This window comes from Pituophis catenifer, unplaced genomic scaffold (assembly GCF_029215685.1).
Source record: "Pituophis catenifer annectens isolate HBS135680 unplaced genomic scaffold, rPitCat1.0.hap2 SCAF_6, whole genome shotgun sequence".
Lineage (NCBI taxonomy): Eukaryota > Metazoa > Chordata > Lepidosauria > Squamata > Colubridae > Pituophis > Pituophis catenifer.
Window position 1 is genome coordinate 76,838,391 of NW_027256886.1, and position 12,881 is coordinate 76,851,271.

The 12,881-nt window shown below is 38.8% G+C and overlaps 1 protein-coding gene across 1 annotated transcript in view; it reads left to right on the forward strand.

Moving 5' to 3' along the window:
- CDH23 (cadherin related 23) overlaps positions 1–12,881 on the forward strand; it is a 639,510-nt gene that overhangs the window by 603,897 nt on the left and 22,732 nt on the right. The window contains exons 54-58 of the mRNA XM_070946306.1: positions 1,858–2,069; positions 7,144–7,338; positions 9,165–9,275; positions 10,874–11,003; positions 12,367–12,630. Of these exons, the coding sequence (XP_070802407.1) occupies positions 1,858–2,069; positions 7,144–7,338; positions 9,165–9,275; positions 10,874–11,003; positions 12,367–12,630 (912 nt within the window). The remainder of the gene's footprint in view (positions 1–1,857; positions 2,070–7,143; positions 7,339–9,164; positions 9,276–10,873; positions 11,004–12,366; positions 12,631–12,881) is intronic.

Consider the following 12,881-nt stretch of genomic DNA (forward strand, 5'->3'; position numbering starts at 1 on the left):
AACAGATGCCACTTGCTTTGCCCTTCTCTCCTACATTTTACTAATTCATTTCCGACAGATAAAAATCCTATTACTGGTTTCATGCCCACTCATTGGCATGAAATGTAATATTTCCCTACTTACTAGCCAGTTGAAAGTGACTTGGTAGAGAGGATCAAATTTCTTGCACTGTCTGGGATCTTGAAAGGTGAACCTCAATGCCTGGTTTGAAAACCAGATCTGATGTGTATGTATGTCCTCTTGCAAATAGTCCTCTGCACTTGAAAACCCACATTTTTACTCCAGTTAGTATTTAACATGGGTTGCCTTCTTTTCACCAGAACTAATTTAAAACCTAATTACTTGGCAAGGAGGTATTTTTTCTGGACCATGTCTGAAAGTTGACAATTGAAATGCATTCAGATTTCCAATAAAATCCAAAGATTTGTTGAAGGAAAAAAACTGAAATATAGCAGGGAGGACAACTTAATCAATAAAGTTTGTCAAATGTTGCTCTTTAAATGTTAAAAATGTAGTATTGGTTTCCAGTTTTTTCCATATGAATAGCAGGGGTGAAATCCATATTTTTTTTACTAAGGGTTCTGTGGGCGTGGCTTGGTGGGCGTGGTGTGGCTTGGTGGGCATGGCTTGGTGGGCATAGCAGGAGAAGGATACTGCAAAATCTCCATTCCCTCCCCACTCCAGGGGAAGGATACTGCAAAATCCCCATTCCCTCCCCGCTCCTGGGGGAAGGATATTGCAAAATCCCCATTCCCACCCCACTCTGGGGCCAGCCAGAGGTGGTATTTGCTGGTTCTCCGACCTGCTCAAAATTTCTGCTCCCGGTTCTCCAGAACCTGTCAGAACCTGCTGGATTTCACTCCTGATGAATAGTATCACTTTTCTGGAAGGTGGCAGATAGAGCAACACAAAAACTCTTGTTTCTAAAAAACATATATTGGTCAATTAATTTTATTATGGGGATTCAGTGTGTTGTTAGAATGGTTATTCATGCAGCAACATTTAACACGAGTGCCTTGTTAGATAGCATTATAGATGCTTTGTTTGCATATTAACTCATTATTTTAGCTCCAGGCTTCCAGCAATGTTTCTTGTTTATGTTCTGCCATTAATAACGAAAAAGGCCCCTTGGTCTTTTTCAAGTGTGGTGCTCCACTTGCAAGCAAACTGAGCCACTGAATCTGAAGCAGCCACAACCAGTCAACTGCTTCAAAGGTCATGACTGAACATGCATCGGTCATATCACCTGGAAGTATCTTCAGCACATGTATAAATATATGGAAGTGTGGGTATAAACTTAAAACCAGAGGACCTCCCAAGCATCCAGCCAAGACTTCAGAGAGTCCCAGTTGCTTCACAAAGCTGAGGAGCAAATCCAGAAGCTCACTTCAAACTGCCTCATTGAAAAATTTGTACTGCTGTACTATAAATCAAGGGACGCGGTGGCTCAGTGGCTAAGACGCTGAGCTTGTCGATCAAAAGGTCGGCGGTTCAGTGGTTCGAATCCCTAGTGCCGCCTAATGGGGTGAGCTCCCATGACTTGTCCCAGCTTCTGCCAACCTAGCTGTTCGAAAGCAGGTAAAAAATGCAAGTAGAAAAATAGGGACCACCTTTGGTGTGGGAAGGTAACAGCGTTCCGTGAGCCTTTGGTGTTTAGTCATGCCGGCCACATGACCACAGAGACGTCTTCGGACAGCGCTGGCTCTTCGGCTTTGAAACGGAGATGAGCACTGCCCCCTAGAGTCAGGAATGACTAGCACATATGTGCGAGGGGAACCTTCACCTTTACCTTTACTATAAATCAGCTTTTGTAGTTCATGCCATATCTGAAGTGAGCCGTATCTCTTCTTTCCTCAGAGGCCTTCAAAATTCACAAAGATTCAGGGCTTGTCACAACTCGCAGGCGTCTACAGTCCTATGAGAGGTTCAACCTAACGGTGGTAGCTACTGACAAAGGAAGGCCACCACTCTGGGGGACCACAATGCTACAACTGGATGTTATTGACATCAATGACAATCGGCCAGTGTTTGTCCGACCTCCCAATGGCACCATTCTTCACATTAAAGAGGTAAATCCTTGTGTAGATTTTCTCATACTTTTACTATGACGCAGCAATCCAGAGCTAAGCTACTATAGTTATTTCCAGAGAAGAACAAAAGCAATTTTCTTTGCCTTTCTCACCTTAACTAATCAAAGAACCTAACAAGGCTCTTAGCTGTGTGGAGAACCATAAACAATACATGAGACTGAAAGATGTTTAGAAACCTAAAGAGGAAAAGTCCTTCAGCATGAGACAATATTAAAACCTCTGACCACGCTGTCAAAACCTACTGAATTCTGTTCTTTATGGTAGAACCTGAGATAATAAATGAATCCATCAGATGGCACCATACATACATAGATACATACATAAATGCATCTATATTTATGATGCTGTTCCATGCTGGAATAAGCAGTATTATGCAAAGCATAAAAGAGTAAAAACTAGTAACAAAAAGAATGACGAGAGAAAATGTAATTAAATTTAGTTTTCATGGACACTATTCAACATATCTCTTCATAAAGTCTCCATCCTTGCAAACACCGTGTTTCCACCATACTCTGATGGTTCTCTAAATTTCTGTCTTCTAGAAGTAAGCTTGGAACCTGTCCAAGGTCACTTTCTTGTCTTTCCTTTCACTTAATGGAGTTGCTCTTTCATTGTGTGTTTGTGTTGCGTTGATCTTCATTCTCTCTTTTGATTAAACCATCACAAAGTACTTCTATTATGCTGGTCACTCATGTTTGTATTAAATACACATTCCTTCAGCTCCCATTCATTCTTGACCTTCCTTTTATCAACCATATTGCTTAAATACCCTCTTCCTTCTTCATTAAACTACCAATTTCTCTTGACATGGCCAAGTCTTACTTCTTTATATTAAAGTGGGCAGAAGTGTGGTGTTAAACATGATCGTGTTTGCTTCTTTTGACACTCCACAGAAGAGACCCACATATTATCTTTCCGGCAATACATGCACATCTTGCAATGCCTCCATTCATTTTCCCTCTTATGAACCAAGTACCCATTAGCTTGCAACTAATTCACTATTTTGGCAGTCAAAGGCAACTACCTTGATCTTTAATATATTTTTTTCTCAATCTGTTTAACATTTGTTGGAAATCAACTGCAGTATGTCTTCATATGAAAGTGCACACTCTTTTATATCCCCACCTCTAGCATCACCAGAAACATTCTTTTTACATTTATTCCAAAATATATTCACGGGAATAACACATATCCTTCCCTTACACCCTGCTGAGTGTTGAATCATTCACTAAACATTTCACTTATAAATGCTTTACTTCCACCAGATATTATTCTTATTTGCCCTAAGCAATCAACCTTCAATTTCTTTTTTTTTAAAGTTTTTTTATTAGTAGTTCAAGTTAAAAAACAATGGACATGGTTTAACTTCTCTGGTTTTAACCATTACTGTCAAATTTAAGCTAATACATACTTCTTTATCTTTGTACAAACTTGCATTACTTCTTGCATGTCAAGTATATCAATTAATTCCTCCTAAACAGCTACAATCTAATCATATTTTACATACAAATTTAACATACATTGACATACCCATTTCTAGACATTCACTACACCTTCATCTTAGCATTCCTCCTCCTGTCCAACGATTCATAAAATTTAGTCCAGATTTCATAGTACGCTGATTCAGTTTTATCCTTGAGCTCCAAGATAAGTCTGTCCATTTCTGCACAATTGAGGATTTTGATTAGTACTTCTTCTACTGAAGGGATTTCTTTACTCTTCCATTTTTGGGCAAAGGCTATTCTTGCTGCTGTTAATATGTGTAATATTAGCTAGAGTGTGTTCTTGTTATATTTGCCCTCTATAATACCTAATAGGAAGAATTCCGGTTTAACCTCTATTTTTAATGTTAGAATCTCTTCTAGCCAACACCTTATTTGATGCCCAAATTTTTGGCCTTTGAGCATTCCCACCACATGTGGTAGAAGGTCCCTGGGATCACCTCACATTTCCAACACATTGGAGAGTATTTTTTACTTATTCTTGCTAGTCTTGTGCGTGGGAAACTTTCAATTTCACATTCATGTAAAACATTGCATAATTGACCCCATTCGCCTTATGATATGATTTCTTTAAATCAAGAAAATCTTTCTCATACTCAAAATAATTCTCAATGCTCTACAGAAGAACAAAAGTGTATTACCGTTGAGTGGCATAAAGTCATTCTGTACATCCCAACTGCTGTTCACTGTCAGCTCTTGAATTCTTTCAGTTAGAATTCTGCTAAACAGCTTTCCAGACACACCTCACAAGCTCATATTCTTGCATGAATGTTGATTCATGGCAACTGGACTTGTTTTTCTTGTTAGTGTGAGATGTTACGCTACTTGTCCAAGTAGCTTCATCGGTTAGAGCAAGTTAGTTAAACGACTCAAACTAACAACAACAAAAAAAAAAAGGAAAGTCCAGTTGTCATGAATCAACCTTCAAACAACTTTACCTGGATGACTGAAATCTTCATTGTCATCTTTTAGTTTTTCTATTCTATTCTCTTTCCTGTAATATAAGGGAACAGCTAGTTGTCTGTCAGCCATATCAAACTCCATGCACACCTCAGACAAATTATACAGTCACTCCCTGTGGAAATTGGGATCGTAGAAAACACCCAGGAGCATAGAAGAGTCCAAAGGCAGATGCATGAATAAATATGATAAATGTATTTATTCATATAACAAAACATATTAACTATATACAAAGGCTGTCTTAATATCCATTAGGATAGGGGGCACACAGCGTGTGTGACCACCCCTATCAAAGATCATGTCTCATGGAGAACAAACGTAAAAAGAGAGCAAGGTGGAAAGGTTAGAGGGGGTTTTATACTCAGTGTAAGCCCCTCCTCTCCACATAGGGGTGGGGGCACTTTCTGCCTCCACTAGTGTCTGTATGATATATGTGCCAATGGCTTGCAAATATTTGACACTCCCCATATAAACTGTATCCACATTTTAATAGTTCTCCAGTTACATCATGTTCATCTGCATTTTTATCATTTTTCTTAATTTTTATTATTCATCTGGCTGGCTAACTCTCATATTATATCATAATTGATTCTCAACACCTTCCAAGTTAGGAGCAATTGATTGAAACATATGTAATACAGTTCAGTTTAAAAAATTAAATCAACATCATAAAATCGTAGCCCAATAATTCAACCGCTACTACTACACAAAGGCAGAAATAACAAAACATGGAGAAGTAGAAGATCGGAATAATCTCTGAAATAATTTGGTTTTTAACTTCCAGGTAGAAATCTTCAGGAACGGAGCTAGTCTGATATATCTTGGGAAACCGTTCCAAAACATTGGCATCCTTCTGGCAACTAACCTTTTCTCTACATTGATAATTTGCAATACCTTTCTCTTATTCTCATTTTTGCAGAATGTTCCTATTTGCACTTTTTCCCTCATCCACAACCTAATTTTTTTTCATACTTATTATTAGGGCAGCTTCACATATTTCTATGACATTTTGTAATGTAATTATTTTCACTCTGTCCCAACCAGATTCCATGTTCTCTTTCCTTGTGTCTATTTCATTTCCAAAACAGTCTGTTTTCTAACATAGAAGCACTCATGTTTTTCTTTTTCCAGCCTCTCTTCTTTCATTCTAACTTCTTTCTTATTATACCTTAAATTCCATCCCTGACATCACCAACCTGTAGTCTGGATTGCATTCAGAATCTCTCATCGGCCTTGCATCCTTCACTAATTCTCTCAGTCTTCCAACATAATCCAATTAGTCACGCTTCTTCGTTTATTCTTTTTTCCATGTGTATACATGAATTGCCTTATGCTTAATAGCAAGCAGGCCTTTTTCTACCCACCAGTTACAATTTCCATTCCTCCTCAAGAATGGTATTTCTAAATACTTGAGTGATTTTTCAGGACTCTCTCTTCTTGTTCCCACCCATACGTATGTACATGTGACCTATTGGTACAATTTCCCACCCCCTCACATTTGTTCAATACGTTCCCCAAATTTTCCCAAAACTGTTGCTTTGTACTTCCATTATCACCATTTAGTAAGTGTGTCATGCCACAATCTCTAAACCTGTGGATTCCTACTTTTGTAGGCACCCACCCCAACCAAGAGTGTACCAATTCTATATTTTAGTCCTTACATTCACAATTAAATCCATATCTTCACTTTCCTGCATATGTTCCTCAACTCCACAAGATTAGATCTCCATATTCGGATCAGTTCATCCTTCCCGTCCAGTCTCTTAGTTTTACAATAAGTACCAGTCAGTTCTGGCACATTTGGGCTGGTGCACCACAAGGATAACCAACACCCAATTGCCTATTTATAGCCCATGCATGTTCTCATCATCTAGAAGGCTCTGAGTTCAAAAACAGGGTACCTGCTCTACCAAGAGAAATGCAATATGTAGTGTTCAATTTTAGCTAATATTGCACCTCAACATGTGCTAGAACTGGTTAACACATTACTTTCAGTTATTAATCTCTTCACTTGTAGGAACATATATATTTATGCAGCACTATGATTAGTGAGTTTTGAACTGATGGAGTCTCCATTGTGGCAAGTTCTCAGAATCATCAGAAGGCCAAATATGTGAGTCTGCATTCCAATTAACCTGAAACCCAGCTTATAAATACACTATAAATACTGTCTTACTTGGTGGGATGCAGGCAACAATGTATTGGCTTTCAAGGTAGTCTAGTGATTCTGAAATTTATAGCTTAGAACTGGTCTTTGGTTGCATTGGTTGGCCTACTGGCCAAAACTGACTGGTATCATGTTTTGTTTTGTTTTGTTTTGTTTTACCATGAGCAGAGAATCCATGGGTACAATTAAGGCTAGTAATGTATTCTTCTATTTCTGTGTCTTATTCAGAAGGTTTATGGGAAAACCTTGATTGAGTAAAGCCATGAGCCATGTGATGATGTCGTTTGGAAATCTGTAACTTAGAATTCTCAGATCTGCATGCAATGATTGTTCATAGGAGATGTGATTTTTCCCATGTTCCCCTGAAGTGGCCTATATTTTAAACAGCTCTTTCTGTATGCATGATCCTTGTATCTATAAACAGGAAGTCCCCTTACGATCCAATGTGTATGAGGTATACGCTACAGACAAGGATGAGGACCTCAATGGAGCTGTGCAGTACACCCTTCTCAAAACTGGTGCTGGAAATAAGGATTGGGAATATTTTACCATTGACCCAAACAGTGGGCTCATTCAGACAGCAATGAGACTGGACCGGGAGAAGCAAGCCACGTACAGTGTAAGTCACAAAGCAGGAATATTGCGACTTGCATAAAATTATGCTACATGATGATTTGTCCTTACCAGCCAGGCGTAGAATGCTTTGTCCTACAGTAGTGGCCAAAATTGTGGAACCCTTTTGGGAAAAGTGTATTTTCTAAAACTAGCTAATAACATCACTTTTTTGGGGAGTAGTACCATAAAATTATATATCAATGGAAAGATAATTTAATCAAGAATGTAATGCAATAACTTTTATGAAGGATTTGCTATTAGAATAGCAGTTACAGTATAAAGAAGAAAAGTGGAACACGTAGAAAAAACGAGATATACAAAAATTATCACCATAGAAAAAATGAGATATACAAAAATTATCACCATGTCAGTTCATACTTAGTTGGGTAACCTTTAGCATGATTTACGGCCTTACAAAGTCTTCCCATGGAGTGAACCAAGTCTTTTAGTTCTGCAGCTGTTACAATGTGAAACCAAGATTGAATGATTGCTTCTATTAACTGGGTTTTATTGCTGGGTCGCTTCTGACTAACAAGTTTCTTTAGTCGGCTCCATAGATTTTCAATTGGGTTAAGGTCTGGACTATTCCCAGGCCATTCCAGCAGTGGAATATGATTATCTTGAAACTCCCAAAAAAGTGGTGCTATTAGCCATCAAACCTCAAAAATACACTTTTCCCAAAAAGTTTCCACAATTTTGGCCACTACTGTACGTTGCTCAGAAGTTTCTCAGAACTGATAGATTAGAAAAGCAGGCTTGAAATGCCAGAAGTAAATTATTTAATCTATTCTTAGCTTAAAACCAATACATTAAATATCTAATACTATGACAATCCTCTTCTTAATTTATTTAACTATATTAACTCTATTCATGCATTTTCTACATTTCACTCATCTATTTTTATTTCTAATTTTTATATTTATTACCCTAACCATCGATAAAATAGCTCCCATGTAGTATAATATTCGGTTTGTTCTTTCTCTTTAATTGCCAGTGTTAACCTATTCATTTCTGCACATTCTAGTATTTTCCTAATCACATTCTCCTCTGTAGGGAGCTCTTCACTTTTCCAATTTTGTGCAAATACAATTAGAATAGACTAGACTAGACTAGACTAGACTAGACTAGACTAGACTAGACTAGACTAGACTAGAATAGAATAGAATAGAATAGAATAGAATAGAATAGAATAGAATAGAATAGAATTTTTTTATTGGCCAAGTGTGATTGGACAGACAAGGAATTTGTCTTGGTGCATAGGCTCTCAGTGTTCATAGAAGAAAAGATACGTTCATCAAGAATCAGTTGCAGTTCTAGCTGCAGTTATTACATGAATAATCAAATATACATTTTCTTTGCTATAAGTTTCTGGTAAAATCCCCAACAGGAATATTTCAGGTTTCAAGTCAATATGTTGTTGTATCATCTTTTCCAACCACGTATGTATTTTTGTCCAACATTATGGACAAAAAGTTTTTCTACGCTTGTCCACCACATGTGATAATATAAGCCAGGTGTCTGATGGCATTTCCAACATTTAGCTGATTTATCTTTAAACCTCTTTGCCAATCTTGCAATGGAGATATTCTTTAGGATGGTTTTGCACCATACGGAAGACTAAACACAAGTTAAATAAAAAGGGAAGTTCATTATTAATAGATTAGCTAAATAAATAAAAAGATCTGTTTATTTTTCTCTTTTCTAGCTAGGAAATGCTCTAATTTTGTGTTTATGGTATAGCCAGGAACTCAGTTGCCTCTATTTGTTGCTTCTGCCTTTGCCACTGACAAGCCCATTACATGACTAACCTTTCATGTGTTTTTCCCGTAGTTAATCATTGTAGCATGTGATCAAGGTCAACCACCCTATGAGACGATGCAACCCCTCCAGGTAGCGCTGGATGATATTGACGACAATGAACCTGTCTTCCTGAAGCCACCTGTAAGCAGGTCTATCTCTTCCCTTCTAGACTTCACTGGACCTGGGGCAGATTAGGATCCAAACTAGAACAAGTTCCTTTAAGAAAGATTTTAAAGAGAGTAGCTGTCCTTGTTTTCATCCAACATGCACATTGGATTAACATTTACTCAAAGTCCCTTACAGTTAGAAACAGATTCCTTTGGGGAAAATATTTTTATTCACTAAATTAGTTGTAGAGGAAGTTTGTTGTCACTTTATGCCTATTTCCAAGTTCTTAAACTAAACAGAATTTTTTTAAAAAAAATAATAATCTATTTTTGAGCACAATAATAGGAAAATAGTCTGTGTAAAGATGATAGTATAAAATGAAGCCTTATTACTGTTTTGGCTATTCTGTCACTAAATTTTACTCTATACTGCGCATCAAGAGTTGACTTGAACCACAAGATAAGCAGCAAATAAATTTGATAAGCAAATAAATAAATATTTTCACCTGCAGGTAGAACTTAAAACCAGATTGAATAACTATGTACAAATGATGTTTTGTAAAAGCCAAAAGAAATTAAACTTTTGTAAACTTGCTTTCCCAACTTTTGTAAACTTCACTTACAAAGATTGCTAGTAGCCATTGATGGTAGGAGTTAACTTTGCTTTGTTTGTTCCACTGAATGTATTTTTATTGGTCAGTGGCCGAAATAAAAGTTTTTGTCTGCTCTCAGACAAAAATAACTAAAAAAAAAATAAGAGAAGAGACACAGCATTTAGGTTTAGGATTGCAAGGTTAAAACTAGACAGATTTGGGTTCTAGATGACCTTGGTTGTTTGTGCAGCCCGGTTTCTGGCATACTGTGGCCCAGTGACAGTCTAGAGACCGGGGGTTGGGGACTCCTGATATATTAGCACCTTGAGCTCCTGAACATAAAAGCAGGATATAAACCTAAGAACAATTAATAATAATAGCAGGACCCCAAGAATGAAGATAAAACTTAAGCTTTCTCTCCCAACAATCTTATATATTATATCATATATGGTATACCTATGGGGTAGTGTGGTGGCTCAGCAGTTAAGACACTGGGCTTTTTGCTGGAAAGCCAGCAGTCTGGGTTCGAGACCCGAGCACCACGTGATGGGGTGAGCTCCTGTTCTTGCCCAAGCTCCTGTTCTTGCCCAAGCTCCTGCCAACCTAGCAATTCAAAAGCATGCAAATGTGAGTAGATAAATAGGTACCACTTTGGTGGGAAGGTAACATTGCTTCAAGATGTGTTATGCTGGCCACATGATCACGTAAATGTCATCAGATTGCGCTGGCTCAATGGCCTTGAAAGGGAGATGAGCCCTGACCTCTATCGTCAGCAACGACTAGAGAAGTAAACTCCTTTTTTAAAACCAATATACCTATACTGGCTCATGAAGTAACTTCATTGAAATTTATATTGCTTATAACTAGGGAGGGTTTTTTTAAGTCTCATGACCATAATTCACATAATGTGTAGTAATGCATCTGTTTTGCTGTCTCACGTGATTTTTTTAAAAAGTTGTTGCTTTGTATTCCCCTCTCTCGTTTGTTTGTTTGTTTGTTTGTTTGTTTGTTTGTTTGTTTGTTTGTTTTGCTCCTGCAGAAAGGGAGCCCCCTTTACCAGGTTCTTTCTGTACCTGAACACTCACGACCGGGCACTGTGGTGGGGAATGTCACAGGCGCCGTGGATGCTGACGAGGGCGCCAATGCTATTGTGTATTACTACATTGCAGGTAGATTTCAGTTCTTCTCATCCTCCTCCTTTGGATAGTTTAACACTCCACTCCACATCATCCTCATCACCTGTAATATCCATTTTGCCTTTAATGCACTTTGTAAAAATTATTGCTTAGGTCAGGGGTCAGCAATCTGCAGCTCTGGAGCCGCATGTGGCTCTTTTATCCCTCTGCTGCGGCTCCCTGTCGCTGGTCTGCTCCACAATTGATAGGGCTTTTGGTTAGGGCAGGTAGAGGAAAAAGGATGCCGCACTAAGAGAAGACTGTATGGTGGGGAAACTGGACTTCCGGTCAGCTCCAGAATTGAATGGAGGGCTTCCGGTTAGGACCTTTGTGGCTCTTTGAGTGTTTAAGGTTGCCGACCCCTGGCTTAGGTTAAAGAAGAGGTTGAAGTGTTGAGATCCGTCAGTCATTAACTGAGCAGTGTATAATCTTGATCGCTTCTTAGAGGCAGAATTCACAAATGACTCGGTGTTTCACTTCCAAAAGTGAATCTAATCATTTCTCCTCAACAATTTCATTTCATTTCATTGGGCCAACCCATAACAATGGGTAGCAGGGATAAGTAAAAAAAAGACACACTTGAATTCCTTCCTTCCTTCCTTCCTTCCTTCCTTCCTTCCTTCCTTCCTTCCTTCCTTCCTTCCTTCCTTCCTTCTTTCCTTCCTTCTTTCCTTCCTTCCTTCCTTCCTTCCTTCCTTCCTTCCTTCCTACCTTCCTTCCTTCCTTCCTTCCTTCCTTCCTTCCTCTTCCTCTTCCTCTTCTCAAATTAAAACACCCCAACCCCATAATAACTCTGGGCAGAAATATTAAAAACAATGGAAAACTTTGCATGGAAAAAAAATGACAGACCAGGGAATAGCAATAGAAACATAACCCTAACACTTAACCTGCCACACTCCTTGATCCAGGTCTTGGGAAAAGAACTTGGTTAAATATAGTTCTTACTTAGATTTTTATTACAGTATAATTATCATCCCATACAGTGGTGTGATTCAAAAAATTTTTACCACCAGTTCTGTGGGCGTGGCTTGGTGGGCGTGGCAGGGGAAGGATACTGTAAAATCTCCATTCCCTCCCCACTCCAAGGGAAGGTTACTGCAAAATCCCCATTTCCTCCCAATCAGCTGGGACTCGGGAGGCAGAGAATAGATGGGGGCAGGGCCAGTCAGAGGTGGTATTTACCGATTCTCCAAACTACTCAAAATTTTCCACTACTGGTTCTCCAGAACTGGTCAGAACCTGCTGACCCCATAGTAAAACCCCATAGTAACCCCAACCACCTCTGACCCCATAGTAAAACCCCATTTTAGAAAGCAACCAGTGTAAAGGCAACCTGACTAGTATTCTCTTTCTTCAGCTGGTAACAGGGAGAACAATTTCCAACTGAGTCGGGAAGGGAAATTGCAGGTTCTTCGGGACTTGGACCGGGAGAAACAAGGTTTCTACTCCATCATTGTCAAAGCTTCCAGCAATCGAAACTGGAACCCTCCTCAAGGTCGCCGAGCAGCCAGACTCCAAGCTATGGATCTCAGCACTGATAATACCTTGCAGGATGTCCGGATCTTTCTGTCTGACATTAATGATCAGCCTCCCCGGTTCACCAAATCAGAATACACAGCAGGTATGGGGACGTTCACTTCAACATGGCCAGAAAATGGTCTCAAAACTGACTCATTTTCTGAATTACCTTGTGTAAGAGAACATAAGGATGCCACCTCCTGAAATTTACTGGGAGGCTGGCATCTTGCAAAATGAAATGCCAGCTTCAAGCACGATTTTATTTTAAAAAATGCTTTTGGTTTACGCCAATGGCCCAGAGGTGAATGCCCTCTTTCCAAGAGTGATTTTGTTGGTCTTTGTCGTTTCATTTCT